General features: G+C 47.7%; 1 protein-coding gene and 1 long non-coding RNA gene across 8 annotated transcripts in view; one reads left to right on the top strand and one right to left on the bottom strand.

The window, feature by feature from the left end:
- Nucleotides 1–15,119, bottom strand: part of Tbc1d14 (TBC1 domain family, member 14) — a 99,519-nt gene extending 84,400 nt beyond the window's left edge. For 2 of the 7 annotated variants that reach the window (XM_039092194.2, XM_006251133.5), the window contains exons 1-2: nucleotides 14,805–15,119; nucleotides 13,721–13,775 (exon numbers count right to left, since the gene is read on the bottom strand). In XM_039092194.2, coding sequence (XP_038948122.1) covers nucleotides 13,721–13,763 — 43 coding nt within the window. In that variant the 5' untranslated portion in view covers nucleotides 13,764–13,775; nucleotides 14,805–15,119. Of the gene's footprint in view, nucleotides 1–10,735; nucleotides 10,869–11,416; nucleotides 11,547–13,720; nucleotides 13,776–14,770 lie in introns of those variants that run through there. The other 5 variants (XM_006251134.5, XM_063273359.1, XM_063273358.1 and 2 more) reach the window with 4 other exon arrangements.
- Nucleotides 11,745–15,796, top strand: LOC120096639 (uncharacterized). Its single transcript, XR_005493366.2, has 3 exons — nucleotides 11,745–11,882; nucleotides 12,144–12,247; nucleotides 15,536–15,796. It is a non-coding gene; the product is annotated as an uncharacterized LOC120096639 (long non-coding RNA).
- Nucleotides 15,797–16,778: the final 982 nt, after the last annotated feature.

The raw sequence follows: 16,778 nt of genomic DNA, 5'->3' as shown, positions 1-16,778 counted from the left end.
AACAGAGGTACAAAGACAACACAGGGGGCAAACTGTCAACAGAACACCTCTGACCTAAAGCTGTGAACTAGGGCAGGAGAACATTGCGTAGTAGTGCTACTTAGCTAGAATGAGCAAAGCCATAGGTTCAGTCCTAGTCATTGTAGTACAGCATTAAAAACAAGCTAACTTCATTAAGATAGAAAAATAACCTGAGAATAGACCCCCATTGAAGGAATCAGAGAAAGAACTGGAAGAGCTTGAAGGGGCTCGAGACCCCATATGTACAACAATGCCAAGCAACCAGAGCTTCCAGGGACTAAGCCACTACCTAAAGACTATACATGGACTGACCCTGTACTCTGACCTCATATGTAGCAATGAATATCCTAGTAAGAGCACCAGTGGAAGGGGAAGCCCTGGGTCCTGCTAAGACTGAACCCCCAGTGAACTAGATTGTTGGGGGGGAGGGCAGCAATGGGGGGAGGATGGGGAGGGGAACACCCATAAAGAAGGGGAGGGGGAGGGATTAGGGGATGTTTGCCCGGAAACCGGGAAAGGGAATAACACTCGAAATGTATATAAGAAATACTCAAGTTAATAAAAAAATAAAATTAAAAAAAAGATAGAAAAATAACAATGTAAAGTATACACTTACAAACATGCCATCTGCAGGAAGACTGCCCATGCAAACCCCAACTGTCCACTCCCTTCCACAGCATTACCATGGTCACTCAAGCACAAGACAGGGTATGCTTTTCCTTCACAACAGAAGCCAAACCCTCAGAACAGTCCAAGATCAGACTTAGCTAGAGAGGTAGGATTTGGGGGTCAGAAGGAAGGCCATACCTAGGTTTAAATGGCTTGGAACAGGCTCCTTAAAGTCCAGGGCAGGAGGTTAGTTCAGTGAAGATATGTTAGTAATAGAAGAGCAAAAGCCAGGGCTTGAGGGAAGAGTCTAAAGCACTGGCCACACACACCTCAAAAGCCATGCCAACAATTCTCTGACCAAGAGGCAGGCACAGGCCAGGAGAAAATTCCAGTCTGAAGAGCCCCTAGCACACAGTCACCCTCACTTGGGAAAAGTTACCACTTGTTTTCTTTTGAAATGTCAAAACTAGAGAAGGGATGGTGCACCCTAACCTGACCACAGAGTAGAACCTAAGGACCAGAACTCCAGCCTCCAGCTACTTCCAGACTGAAGCCCAGCTCCGCTACAGACAACCTTGGGGAAATTAGTACCAAGGAAAGCAACGAGCGGGCACCTGGCCCAGGAGGAGCATCGGCTCTCATCAAACAAGAAGTGGCAGGAGACGTCAGGGCACAGCAGACACAGGAGTTCCCTCCTAAGATGTTAGGCTAGCTTCTACAAGAAGCCCCCTGCAGCCCTCAGGTAGCCAAGCTCCTTAAGTGCAGCAGAAGCAAACTGATTAAAAGCAGAAAGGGGAAGGCAAGTAATCTCCTCCTCCCAGAAAACTGAAGAAGCCAGTCAGACAGTGCAGCAAAGAGCAAAAATGGAGACAGAAGGGAGTGAATGGAGAGGCAGAATTCAGAAATAGCCGAGCCACAGAAAACTATGATCCTGCAAGTAAGGTTCATTTAACTCCAGAGCTGTTCTGACTAATAACCTATTTTTCTTACAAGTTAGAACCACAGTGTACCACAACACAAGAAAAACACAGGCAAATTTAGTTGTTACAGAAACAAAATTATATAAGGGCTGAAAAAGTTTTTAAACCTACAACAAAAACTCAATTCATTCTCAGGGAGTTGAGCGTCCCTTCGGCAGGTGTTGGCACATTTTAATTTGCATGGCTCGCCCTAATGTCCACCTTGAGTCCAGCAGCCATGTGTCCCTCAAGGACATCACACACCATCTGTGTTCCGGGCTGTGGGAAAACCTAGCCAATTGTTATGTTAAGAATCACGAAAAGATGGGGCTGGGGATTTAGCTCAGTGGTAGAGCGCTTGCCTAGGAAGCACAAGGCCCTGGGTTCGGTCCCCAGCTCCGAAAAAAAAAGACCAAAAAAAAAAAAAAAAAAAAAGAATCACGAAAAGATACAAGTAGATTCAAATACTCACAAATTGGAAGTTGCACTCTTTAAATTAAAGCAAGAATAAAGAAATATGTATCACATAGTTAAGAGCTAATCTTTGACAAAGGCAAAGGTTACTATATTATCAAAACACCATCAGACTCCAGCAGAACAAATGGGCACAAGGCCTTAGTCGGAAGAGGAAATCTTTACAGCTGAAATTCTGGCTCTGCTACTTATCAGCTGGGGTGACCTCAGGAGAGGTGCTTAACCTTTCTGAGCCTCAACTTCCTGCCTCCCCAGCGTGAACAATACTATACTACAGGTTGGTCTGAAGACAAAAGAAACAAGGAAGTGTGGTGAAGCCAGACACCAGACCTCACAGGTGCTCCACAACCATATTTCCTTGTTTTCTAGCTGGGTCTGGAGTGTTTGCAGGAGATGCAGTTCAACTGTAAACAAGAGATTCTGCTCTTAAGAGTGCACATCAGGCTTATTTATAATAGCCAGAAGCTGGAAAGAACCCAGATGCCCTTCAACAGAGGAATGGATACAGAAAATGTGGTACATCTACATAATGGAATACTACTCAGCTATCAAAAACAATGACTTTATGAAATTCGTAGGCAAATGGTCGGAACTGGAAAATATCATCCTGAGTGAGGTAACCCAATCACAGAAAAACACACATGGTATGCACTCATTGATAAGTGGCTATTAGCCCAAATGCTTGAATTACCCTAAATGCCTAGAACAAATGAAACTCAAGACGGATGATCAAAATGTGAATGCTTCACTCCTTCTGTAAAAGGGGAACAAGAATACCCTTGGCAGGGAATAGAGAGGCAAAGATTAAAACAGACACAGAAGGAACACCCATTCAGAGCCTGCCCCACATGTGGCCCACACATATACAGCCATCCAATTAGACAAGATGGATGAAGCAAAGAAGTGCAGGCCGACAGGAGCTGGACGTAGATCGCTCCTGAGAGACACAGTCAGAATACAGCAAATACAGAGGCGAATGCCAGCAGCAAACCACTGAACTGAGAATAGGACCCCCGTTGAAGGAATCAGAGAAAGAACTGGAAGAGCTTGAAGGGGCTTGAGACCCCATATGTACAACAATGCCAAGCAACCAGAGCTTCTAGGGACTAAGCCACTACCTAAAGACTATACATGGACTGACCCTGGACTCTGACCTCATAGGTAGCAATGAATATCCTAGTAAGAGCACCAGTGGAAGGGGAAGCCCTGGGTCCTGCTAAGACTGAACCCCCAGTGAACTAGATTGTTGGGGGGAGGGCAGCAAGGGTGGGGAGGATGGGGAGGGGAATACCCATAAAGAAGGGGAGGGGGGAGGGGGATGTTGGCCTGGAAACCGGGAAAGGGAATAACACTCGAAATGTATATAAGAAATACTCAAGTTAATAAAAAAAAAAAAGAAAGAAAGAAAGAAAGAAAAAGAAATTAGATGCCAAAAAAAAAAAAAAAGTGCACATCAGGGGTTGGGGATTTAGCTCAGTGGTAGAGCGCTTGCCTAGTGAGCGCAAGGCCCTGGGTTCGGTCCCCAGCTCCGGGGGGGGGGGGGGGGGGGGGAGTGCACATCAGTCAGGGCCTGGGCAAACACCTAGCTAGTGCTGTCTGTGGGGTGAGAAACCATCTTATTCAGACAATGGCACTAGTCAAGAAGTGGGGAAGAAAGTAGGGCTGCCAGCCCTGAGCCATGGTGTTCCCTGTCTCTGGGGCCTCTTTCAGGGAAAAGCCAAATGAACTCTGAGGCCTCTGGTGATTCATTAAGTCTCAGGAACAGGGTGTCTGCCTTTGAGGAAATAAGCCTAAAAGGGAAAAAGTGCTCCACTTGCAGCATATTTGTGCTGGCTACTCACTCTTATGTCAACTTAACACACAAACTAGAGATAACTGAAAGGAGGGACTCGTGACAACAATGCTTCCATAAGATCTAACTGTAGGACATTTTCTTAGTTATTGACAGGGCCCAGCCCATTGTGGGTGGTTCAATCCCAGGGCTGGTGGTCCTGGGTTCTAAAAGGAAACAGGCTGAGCAAGCTTAGGGGAGCAGGCCAGAAACAAAACCCCTGCATCAGCTCCTGCCTCCAGGTTCCTGCCTTGTTTGAGTTCCTGTTCTGACTTCCTTTGATGATGAACAAAATAAGGAAGTGTGAGCCAAATAAACCCTTTCCTCCTCAACTTGCTTTTTGGTTGTGGTGTTTTGTCACAGCAATAGTAATCCTAACTAAAACTATACTCTAGAGCCAACTCTGCAAAGGGCTAAGGCCACCTGCTCCTTGGGCCCTTCCACCTGGTACTACCAATGCCATAAAACCAGAGGCCACACTCCAGGCCTCCTGCCTTCTGCCAGTGCCCCCAAAGGGGGAGGTTGCACAAACAAAACACATGCTTCTGAGACAAGGCCGTAGGGTGATCTTTGGAAGTTGGCCTAAGGAAGGTGGCCTGCCTCCAAGTCACATGCTTTCTAAGCACAGACTGAGCCCGAATTCCCCACACTAAGCAGATACAAAGGCCCTCCCGTCATCTCTACCTTCCCCCACTTTTCAACATGCAGCCCAACTGGGGCCACTGTACAGAGCAAGGAGCTCCAGCCCAGCAAGGTCATCGGGGGTTTTGGGCTCTAGCCAACTGTGGCATGGGAAGCTCCAACTTGGGGAGCTTACCACCTCCTTCCTCCTCTGTCCCCTCCTTGGCTTCTTCAGGAAGCTATAAAGCTCTTTCTAGACTCTTCTACCACACCCCACCTAAAATGATGAGATTTTACAACTATTCTCCTGTTTACAACTGTTCCCTGGCCACCAGGTCTCAAACTTTAGGCAGGAACAGTTTACTCATTTCTGGACTTCAGCATCTACCATAGATTAAGGATTTTTAAAAGTATGTGCTGAATTAATTACTAACAACCAAGTCCTCAAGTGGGCAGGTTTCCCAGACAGCCCCATCCATGAGCATTCAACTGAAATCTGGGTCATATTCTAAGAACAAGGCAATGCTAACAGAAGCAATACAAGTGGCAGAAAAGCTGACTGAGTCCTGGTAACATGTGCACACACCAGACACTGCAACTGGGCAATCCACTCAGAACAACAGCAGGTTACATGTGGACCTGACAATGGGAACCACTCTCCACAGTGATAGTCATTTTCTGACATCTACATCAGAGCAACACAATGTGCCTACAGCAGGCACTCTAACCTGGGCAGACTCAGCATTAACTGAGTCCATTTAGGGAGGAAGAGCACACTGCCAGGGGAGGGACAAAATGCAGGGTAAATGGTGATTAGTCACCACTTTCCGGACCAGAGACAAACACACAAGATATGAAACAGGCATATGAGGAAGGCTGTTTTTAACACATAGCAAGACCACGTAAGTTTCATGTGTTCTGCAGGAAGCAAAGAGGAAACTGCCTGAGGTTTTGGAACAGCCCAAATCCATCCCATAGGGCTGTTCTTTGTGTAAGACAAGTAACAAAGAGAGCCAAGTTCTACTAATAATGTAGACAGGGCTATGTGAGACAGTCTAATCCAGTCGCAACCACTTGATTTCCTCCTCCCCAAATCCATGGCCATAATCTTCACACACACACACACACACACACACACACACACACACACACACATCACACATCACACCATTCTGAAACACAGACCAAATGATTAGATTTGTCCTTAGGAAGTGAAATCCCCTCCCTGGTGGTTGCAGAAGGACAAATTGCCCTAGCTAGGACCATTCCTGGGGACTTTCCCCACCCCCAAAGGTTATGGGCCCAAGTATCCCTTCTTGACGCAGCTCCTCTCTGATGTTCCTGGGGAAAGGGCATTCCTGGCACCACCAGTAAAGGAATACTACTGTTTTCTCTCACCATCAAAGGACAGGACAGTACACTCACCTTAGCTGCCACGTCTCCCCTCAGCCCAGTTCTACCTGATTTCCAGGTCCTTATTTTAAGGGCAAAATACCCAAAGCTTGTTTCTACTCAGCCACGCCTGAGGGCACATACATCAGTCAGTACCAGGGGAGCAGGATTACTTGTAATATCTTCCACATGTATAGCTACCAGTTAATGCAGACCAGGCTTCTCTAAGCTGAACAGGCCCCACAAGTCTTCTGTATCTAACACCCACAACATCCTTGAGAAAGCCTCTTGGGGTGCCCCATGTTTAACAGTAAGGGTTCTGATGAGGTCTTCTGCTTCTTGAAGCAAAGTTCCACCAGGCTGCATCTCAGCCCAGAACACAGGGTGTTCAGGATAAACTTTAGCTCAGGACAGGCTACCAATGAGATCTAACACCAGAATTCCTTAGGTACATTCCGCTTGTGTGAATTCCCCTGTACTGCAGAGAGTGTCACAGGAAGTAACTGGGAGAGAGTCTCTCTTTTAGTGCTCTTTAAGTCTTTAAGTCTCTTTAAGTAGGAAGGTCAAAGGGACCAGGATAGTCCAAGAGCATTACACCAGTTCACAGGAGCGGCTACCTGCCAAGAGCACAGAGCCTGCTGGGTGCTCAACCTTCACACCCATCTACTTAGATAAGAGCCAGAAACCTCAGCTCCAGACAAAGAGCCAGGGCTAAGAAAGCAGCCATGCTGGGCTAACCTGGATCTCACTCAAAAGTAGGAGGCAGCCCACTGCTCACTCTTTGTACTGTCACTGTACAGAATGGAAGTCAATTATAAAAGTTCTTTCTTAGGTTATTCTTAGGGCAAAAACAGTCCTAAGACAATTACCTAAACTCATACATCCCTCTGGAAGGCGAATGGCAACTTACCTGAAGCTCTCACATTCTGGGTGAACTATTTCACCCGTATATTTCAGCATACCAGACTTCAAACTATTGAAGATCCTAAAGACTCCCTCGGGGCCCTAAAGACAGACACTTAACTTACAATTTAAAGGCCAGCAGGAGACCCTTTAAATTAAGGACAGAATATATGGAGTGTTCCTTTCTCTCCCAAATGTTTCAGTGACATTTAATGACTAAACAGGGAGGTGTGAAGTAGCGATGGATCAGGAAGATATGCAGACCACTTCACAAAGGCGACATAATTCTTTACTTCTTTGTTTGAGAGAAAGAGTCTCTTTCACTAAGTAGCCCTAGCTGGCCTGGAGCTCACTAACTGACAAAGATGGCCTCAAACTCACAGAGATCTGCCTGCCTCTGCTTCCAGAGCTCTGGGAGCAAAGGTGTGCTTAATTCTGAACAGAAGCGACCACTCTGAGCACTCACCACGTGCTGTACATGTGAGGGGCCATACAGCCCAGTCACAAGTGTGCTAAGTACACCGCAGACACTGAAATGTAAAGAAAGCAACTTGCGGGGCTGGGGATTTAGCTCAGTGGTAGAGCGCTTACCTAGGAAGCGCAAAGCCCTGGGTTCGGTCCTCAGCTCTGGGAAAAAAAAAAAAAAAAGAAAGCAACTTGCTCCAAGTTGCTCAAGGTATGGCGGGTGTGACATCAGAGCCCCACACAAGGCCTGCAGGAATACTTAAACCAAACACTTAACAATTTTTACTATTTCATATGGTAGATGCGAATAGAAATGAACATTATTATATCTGTATGAGTATTTTGCCTCCATGTATGTCTGTGTACTAGAGTACCTGGTGCCTGCTAAGGTCAGAAGAGAGCACCAGGTCCCCTGGAACTGCAGTTACACAGGTGGACTGCCATGTGGGTGTTAGGAATTGAACCTGGACCCTTTGGAAGAGCAAGTGCTCATAAATGCTGAGCCATCTCTCCAGCCCCGCAAAACATTTAAAATTAGGGCCAGTGGGTTCAGTGGATAAAGGCACTTCTTGTGCATGCCTGGCAACCTAAATTCCATCCCTGGAACTCTCATAAAGGTACAGAGAATTGACTCCAAAGCTGTCCTCCAACCTCTACACACATGCAGCATAGGCATGCTCAACCACACACACACACATCACAAAAACCCAATAGTAAAAATTTATAAACGTTTTTAAGGCCATAGTAATGGCTCAGTTCATAAAGGTGCTTGCTGCCCAGCCTAGCGACCCGAGTTCGATCCTTAGGACCCACAAGTTAAAGGATAAAAAACTGACTAGAAATTGTCCTCTGACATGTACACAAGTAAATAATAAATGTAATTTTACAAGGAAGTTTTAAAATAAGTAGGGTAGGAGGAGCTATAGACTCTGGAATAGACTACCTGGATTCAAATCCCAGCTCCTCCACTTACCCATTATGTAATTTAGTTTAACTTCATGTGTTTCTGTTTCGCTGCAAAATGAAGTTAATAGTAACCTTAACCTTATCAAGCAGTTAGTAAGATTAGGAGAAGAAAGTCACATGATGCTTTTAGAACATGCCTGGCAGAAGTTAAGCCTTAGAAAATCTTGGCTAGTGTTAGTCTTCTTGGCACAAGATGGACAGCCAGCTCAGGCCCACTATTTTAACACCTTTGCATTACAAAGCCCAGAAATAGTCAATCTGTGTACATAGGGCCTCTTCCTGCTGCTAGCAACTCTCCTCATGCATGTGGCACTGACTGAACTCTGGGCCTCAATTTTCCCAAGGGAAATGAAATTACCCAAATTGACCTACTCCTGAGAGTCTTCTAGCTTGAGAGTCAAAAAGTTTCAACATTCCTGGCCTAAGACATTTACTTTATATCTAGTCCTAAAGCAAATATCAGAAGATGAGACAATATGCAATTCCCTAAACTTTTTTATATATATAAATGTCTACTCTGATGAATCCTCTCCAAGGTCTCAAAACCCCACCTCATGTGACAAGGACGCTCAGTGCTGGAGCTGAGAACATGAAGTTAAGGATCTCTGACCCATCAGGAGTCAGACTCTAAGACAAGGCTCCCTGAGACCATGTCCTTCTCACTGTTGGAGAGGCTTACACAAGGAAGTAACCCACCCTGGTAAAGGGGGGAGATAAGGAACTCACTCCCTGCACAACTGGAGTCAGAGCTAATTGAAGGTGCTAAAGAGACACAGATCATCCCCAGGAGCCAAGTAAGATGCTGGATGTGAGGGGACAGGATGAGGGCAGAGGACAAAAACTTTGCTGCTCAAAAAGCAAGCAAGCATAACTCACACAAGAAAGGTGCTCAACAAACACACACAAGGGCCAGCTGGGGCTACTGAGGACATCGGGATGAGCACAGCCTCGTCTTGTGATACGCCTGCTTCAGTCTGCATTCCACCTGTCTCTCTTGCCTAATCTCCCACAGTCATGCCTCCTTCTCTTAATGTTCTGGCAGAGTGCACCCAGTAACCCTAAGCAGCAGGTATACACCAGGTTCTCATTACAGCTGGATCTCATCAGGATCATGGAGCTCAGATCTCAATGGGCCAAACCCATACATCAGAGAAAGCAGTGAACGAGCTGGAGGAGGTGAAGGGGGTACCAAACTTGAGACTTAGTTTGGCACTGGTAAGTGTTGCCAGAACTGATACAAAGGCTAGCCAAGTCCCTTTAGCAGAGCTCCCAGCAGCCAGAGGCAATCCATCCTCCAAAAGTCTGCCCCCCAAACACTAGGACTCCCTCCTCAGCCAGAGGACGCAAAATAATCATAGACTAGCCAGAGTCTCCGGAAGTGACAAACTGCAATAGTGCACACAGATTCTTACAGAACAGATCTAATTAATTCCTCCTGGAAGATAAAGGTCCCATCTATGTTACTTTCAGACAGAGGCAGTTTCGAGTTTCACTGGGCCTGGTCAGGAGGTATCTCTGACATTCTCAGCCTCACTGGAGTCTGTGCTGACTAGCACCCTCTGGAAATCTAACCAAGGCCTGGAAGGAATGGCAAGATCCTGAGTAAGGTAGAAGTCAGGTTGTTCCTCTAGACTACCAAGATGGCCAATACTGAGTGTCTCTACAGATAAAATGGGTTCTACAGCTAGAGAGTAGAAGAGCTGAGGAGGACATGGCTCAGGAAACGAGTCTGAGGGAAGTGAGGTCTAGGGTTCTCCCTGAAGGACCTTTTGCAGTCCAGAGACCAGGGTAAGGAGGCCCAACATGGGAGAAGACCCAGTAAGTCAGGGGATTTAAGGAAGAGGTTTTGGCAGTCTGAGAAGAACTGGGCATGGGGAGGAAGAAGATATGAACACACAACAAAGGGCTGAGGAGGAAGGAATGAAAGGGGTCAGAGGTCTAAACCTGTCAGAGATCTGAGGAAGATTCAGGCTTAGACCCTCAGAGCAGACTCGGTTTGCAGCCCACAGCCCCGCGAAAGTCAGATGAGCCAGTTGCAGCCTCTGGTCTGTGAAAACTTTAGCAAGTTTTGAAAAAAACGTCTTAGCAGGATAGACATCTGAGACACACCAGGGGTTTGAGGAGCACTAGGATCCGAACAGGAGAGGGGTTTGGGGAGGGCAGAGATCTGAATACTACAGGGTCTGAAAAGGAGTAAAAGCAGAGATCTGAACCGGACAGGGGTCCTAGGAGGAAGGACCCTGGCTCAGGGTGCGCAGAGCAGACACCTCTATGGCTCGTAGCACCACATCTGAGGAGAAAACTTTTCACCAAGTTCTGGAAAAGACTCAAGTCGAGACAAGCTCTGACCGAGGGCAGTCGCACGTCAGCCGGACACCAGCCCTCCCACCCCCCCTCTCAGGCCGCCCTGCCTGGCCGACGCAGCAGCAGGTGGCAGCGGTCAGCGTCAACCCTCCGCAACCTGTCAGCTTGACCCTGCAGAGCCCCTCAGTACCCGAGCTACCGCAGCTCCAACGCCATCTCCGGGCCTGTGGCCCCCAGCCCAGGCCCCGTGGGGCCGGCAACTTGCTGGGCTAGGAGGCTAGACACTGCAGACGCCGGGCCACAGCAGGTGCCTGTCAGCGGCCCGCGGCCAAAAGCAGCTAGCGCCAGACTCCACCCCCACCACGCCCGCGCTCCATAACCACGCCCCCACAAGTCCATCGCTCTTCCGCCGAGCCTCTTCAGCCCAACACCCAACTCCAAACACTTGCTCCCCGGGCCTCAGGCGTACCGCCACGCCCCGTGCCCCATAGGCACGCCCCCTAGAGCTCACTAGCCACGCCCTACGCTTTTCCGTACCGACTCTCCAGCCAGGCTAGCCACACGCCAAGGGACAGGAGCGTTGCCACGCCCCACGTTCCCTATCCACGCCCTCACGCTCCCTAGCCCCGCCCCCGCCAATCTTCCGCTGCTCTTCCGCCCGGGCTCTCGCCCCCCGCCGCGGCTCCGTAGAGCTTGGAGCCTGACATTTACTGGCGCTGGTCCTCCAGCCTGCCAAGTATTCGCCCTGGGTTTCGGGAGTTGTGTCCCCGGCCCTTTTCTGTCCTCAAGGCCAAGCGGAGCTGCGAAGAAATCTCTGAGAGAGTCACAGTGTCCACACCGGCACCACAGACGCCCGGCAGGGGCCCCTTACCTGGTCGGCTCCGCCCGCGGCCATCTTGGAAGTGGGAAGCAGAGGGAGGGGGAAGAAGCGCGTGGGGCTGGTCCAGGCGTGGGGAGCCGAGCGGCGGAGCGCATCGATGGGGCGCCCCTGTCCAGTAGTTGGGGAGTCTTCACAGCCCACGGGAGTATGCAGGGGCACACCTGAGCGCAGGTTACGGATCGTTGACCTTGGAATGTCCGCCCAGTATAGCCTTAAGCTCTTTACCTGTCTAACGGGCTTTTCTGATCTCTTGACTGGTTGCGCTTAGTACCTAGAGCGCTGTAGTTACCAAACTTTTGTCTTCCCTTTAGTATTTCCGTACACAAAGCCCAGCAGGCCGGACTTCGGAAGATGTTGTACAGGGTTCATCGATGTGTTTTTTAAGTTGTGTGATGTACTCGCTTAGGAACTAGACGAGGCTTCACTAGATCCACCTGCTTCTGCCAATGGATTAAAGGTGTGCCAGCACGCCTGGCTTTATGTACATGTTTCCTTTTTAAGTAGCAAAAATTACAGAGATACAGTCTATGAACAAGTATGATTCAGGAGGTAGAAGTCAGCTATAGCTGAGAAGGGTAAAGCCAGATACCTATAGAAGATGTCTCCTTCTAGGCCAGGTTACTGAACTCACTGTTTCCCGAGCCTCAAAAAGCCTAGAGACATGACTGTCTGTTGGATCCATACTAAGGGTACTTGGCATGATTTGGGTTTATTCTAGGAGATGTCAGACCCCGAGGAATTGCAAACACAAACAAGCCCCTTTAAAGCCTGACTACATCTCAGCCAGGAAACCTCACATCAGGCCAGCTGGAAGCATCACAGGTATACAGGGGGAAATTCATTTGTCTTGGTTACAGTTCTCAGTTCATGCTAGCCTCAAGGTTGCAACCTAGAAAGAGATGACTTTGAACTCCTGATCCTCCTGTGTCTACCTCTGGGATTATTATTACTGTTTTGATTTGTACATTCATTTCAAAACATTAGGCGATGGTTTGACCTCTATACAATTCTCTCAAATATTTTTAAATATTTCCACAAATCTGAACACAATTCAGAGGAAGGGTTTACAAGACCCAGGTTATGATCAAAGGCTATGAGATGCACACCATCCCTGGGGATGAATGAAGACACAGAGAAGTATGGGGATAGCTCAGTGGCCTGAGTTCCTTGCCAAGGGGCCTGGGGGGAGGAGAGGAAGAAACAGCAGACTGAGGGCCAGGCCATATCTGAGTGTCTTGGGTCTGCACATGTGTTGTTAACTTAAACTTCCATGTGGCATGTGCTGTTTCACAGGAAGCAATGCTGGGTCCCACATAGCTACCTGATGCCATGAGACTGAGGCTCTCAACCCATCACACCAGAGCCTTGAACTAAGCAAGCCCAGCCCTGTGCCTGTTCAATGCCCAGGAAAAAGGTCTATCTGAGAGCCTGACAGCATTGGCTTCCGTTGTGAGAACCATTCAAGCAGGGTGACTGCTGGGCTGTAGTACTCCAGACTTTAGCCATTCTAGGAGCCTACAGACTACTTGAAAGCCTTGGACTTTCAACTTCCCTCCCTGATCATGACTGTAATTACTCTTAGCTCCAACTTACAATGGCAAGCGGGTAGAGACTTAACTAGGCAGTCTTTTGTTTGCAGAGAGTGAGAGACTCGCAGGGCATCCCTCAATATTTGTTGCATAATAGCAATTTCAAAGGTGCTTAAGTTGCTGGCAGTTTTACGTGAAAATAATGCCAGGTTTCCATCACACCCCTTGGTGCCCTCACAGCTGGATTTAAACACTGACTAGAAAGCAGAAACGTGCTTCAGTCCCATCTCACACTGCCAACACATTGGATTCGTATGTCTGTCGGCACAGGAGTCCTCATGACTCTTCACCTTCCAACCCCAATGCTGAGTATCAGTTTAAAAACTTTGCAATGAGGGCTAGAGAGATGCCTCAGTGGTTAGAAGCACTGTCCCTTCTTCCTGAGATCCTGAGTTCAATTCCCAGCAACCACATGGTGACTCACAACCATCTATAAGGGGATCTGATGCCCTCTTCTGGCCTGCAGGTGTATATGCATTAGGGCACTCGTACATTAAATGAATAAAAATGTTTAAAAAAAAAAAAAACAAAAAACCACCAAACCTTGAATGACAAGGGACCATTGTCCTATTTCCAGAATGGACAACTCTTTGTGGTGCACGGTTTTGCAGCTGCCACCCTCTGACTGCCTCACCCTCAGCAGCCTGGTGCCAGAGCCCAGGTGTCCTCCTCACTCCCCATCCCTTTGATTTGACCCATCTCTTACCTTTTACCATCAGTCCCCAGAAGCGGTCTAGATAAAGCCTCATTGTAACTTGAGTCTGAAACAAAAACAGAATGAACAGCACTAAAGGGGTGTGGTCACTTTCAGGACCTTACTCCCTGAGAACCTAACACTTCTAGCTCCCAGCTACAGAAAAAACAACCCTATCAAGCTGACAGCCCTCCCTGCAACTGTACTAGAACCCTGGGGAAGCCATTCCACCTCTTTTTCCCCTTTAGGCTCTGCTGGAGGGTTCCAGAAGGACTGCCCCTGTGCATGGTTTCTTCAATGGCTGTAAACCTCTCAGTTGTAGACAGAAATGCCAGCTCCTAAGAGACTCTGGCTGGCTAACTCCTCAGATTCTGTCCCCACCCCCATCTCTGAAGCACATAACCCTTCCTTCCCTTTCTCACATTATTTCGAGATTGAAAAAGTTCAAATAGTTGAAGCAACGATCATGTAAGAAGGGAAAGTTCAACTTTGTCAGTTTCCAGCATTCTTGGAGCCTTCCTAGAACGGTCTGACCCACCCCTAACAAAGAATGCTAGCTACCCAGCCTTGTGGGAGGAGGGAGACCTTGCCAGGGATGACTTCCATGTGCTCTGCTGAACATCTCTTTAGAAAAGCAGGAATGCTTCAAGATGTCCAGTATCCATAGAAACCATCTCTGTGCACCTGCTATACACCCAGGACACACCACTCAAAACAACTGCTTTCATGAGCGCTCCCGGGACACACCGAGGCAGTGCTCTGCAATCTGTAGCCATGTCTTCTTCTAAGGAAAATGGTTATCTGAAGCTCCAGGAGCGTCCTCCTTAGAACATTAGGTTAACCCTCTGTGTTATTGGGGAGAAAGTAGGTCAAGAGAGAAGGATGGAGACTCCTCAGACAGGTGAGAGGTGGTAGGCACAAAATAGCTGTTCCGTTAGGACCACTGACCTCCCTTTCAGAGATAGAGGGATCCATCTCCTGCACGCATAGATATCCCCAATCTCTGTGAAAGCCACCAATACATTAGCTGCATGAATGAGTCATACCCACACCTGACTTTACCTGGAGTCATTCCTGGCAATGGCTAGCACCTCACCTCTGTGACAGAAGTTGATCTCCACGACCTGCCAAGCTCACTCAGTGCCTCGAACCGTACAGAGGAGGATAGGGCTGGGAGGTGAAGCAACACAGCCTTGGTGTCACCAATCTATCCCACTGTCCCCAGGTCAGGTCCTGCCCAACCCAAACCTGCCTCCCATGCTACTGGCTCCTGGCATGGCATGGTTACAGTCACAGTAGGTTCACATGCCAATCCCTGGGACTTTGCTGTCTCTGTCCAGCGTCTTAGGCCAGGGGGCCCTCAGAGCCCCTCCACAGCCCAGTCCTTTCCCTCTCCATTCTGTTAGAGTGTTACCTCCTACACCATGGAGACTACAGTTCCCATTTTTAGGACACAATGCTTGGAATTTGGATTCCTCTGGTTGGTTCTTAAAATTATACAAGGAAAAAAAAAAAGACAGGAATCACTAGTGAGCTAGTGGTTAGCCACCTGAGGCAGGCAGAGCGTGCTAACAGAACAGCAGTAGGCAGCCAGAGTAGCCACAGCGATCCACACACCTCTCTGTACATGGACTCTTACACCAGGGCTATCAACTAGAGTATTCCTTTTTCCCCCCAGTGGGAGGGGGAGGTGTTGTCCTGACTGTCCTAGAACTCACTGTGTAACCAGGCTAGCCTTGAACTCAGGGATCTGTCTGTCTCCCAAGTATTGGGATTAAAAGTATATACCACCATTACCAGCTTTTTTTTCTCATTTTTTTTAACCAGTATGATTACCAGCTTCCTGGCTTGCAACAGATCTAAAGCATGGAGATTCAGAGGCCCAGCCCCATCAAGGAACACCAAGGGGAATTTATTTGTGTATTGGAATGTCTTCAGTTTGATGACACGTTTAAAGGAGGAATCTTGACAAGACTCACTATCACCTGCAAACTCCGATTCTTTTGTAACAAGACCCCATCATGGGGTCATTTACAACAAAGATAGACTGTGTAGATGCCCCAATACAGAGAGATTTTCTAAATGAAATGCTATACACAGCCATCAAGAAAATCTTTAGGGTTGTAGCTGGAGAGGAGGCATAGTCTCAAATGGTCCGTGATACTATAGTAGGGTTAGCATAGCTGATAACAGGTCACCTTTTTAAATGTGTGTGTGTGTGTGTGTGTGTGTGTGTGTGTGTGTGTGTGTGTGTGCTGTGCACAAGTAAGTGTGCAGGTGTTGTTTTTAAATGACAGCGTTTTGTGGAGCTCAGCCTGGCCTCAAAGTTACTACCTAGACAAAGATGGCTGTAATCTCCCGATTGCCCTGGCTCTACCTTCTCAATGCTGAGATTACAGGACTATCACCGCTCTGGTTTAATTGTGTATTTCTTTTTCTTTTTCTTTCTTTCTTTTTTTTTTTCCGGAGCTGGGGACTGAACCCAGGGCCTTGCGCTTGCTAGGCAAGCGCTCTACCACTGAGTTAAGTCCCCAACCCCTTTCTTTTCTTTTTAAGATCTATTTTATGTATGAGTGTTCTATCTGCATGGATACCTGCATGTCAGAAGAGCACATCAGATCCCAGTATAGATGGTTGTGAGCCACCATGTGGTGCTAGGAGCCTGCCCTGCCTGGAACGTGCTTGAAGTAGGACACAGCTTCGGATGTTGCATTAAAGACTGACGGTCTTTGGCCTTCTAAGCTCTTAATCTATACTGAATGATACTGATGCCGTCTTAAGATTCTAAAAACTTTCTTGCTTATTCTATAGTTAAAACACATTGGCTGGGGTTGGGGATTTGGCTCTGGTAGAGCGCTTGCTAAAGGCCCTGGGTTCAGTCCCCAGCTCCGGAAAAAAAAAGAAAAAAGAAAAAAAAAGAGAGAGAGAAAAAAAACCCACTGGCTTCTTTTCTCTTTAACTCTGTTTTATTTAACTCTTTATGCTTAAATAGGAAAACCTAACTCTTACTGTTCTGTGTTTCACTGAGCACTAAAATCTTAACCCTTTATTAACTCTTTGTTACTTGTGC

This window comes from Rattus norvegicus, chromosome 14 (assembly GCF_036323735.1).
Source record: "Rattus norvegicus strain BN/NHsdMcwi chromosome 14, GRCr8, whole genome shotgun sequence".
In the NCBI taxonomy this organism is placed as follows: Eukaryota; Metazoa; Chordata; class Mammalia; order Rodentia; family Muridae; genus Rattus; species Rattus norvegicus.
Note: the sequence above shows the minus strand (reverse complement) of the source record. Positions and strands in the feature narration are given on the sequence as shown.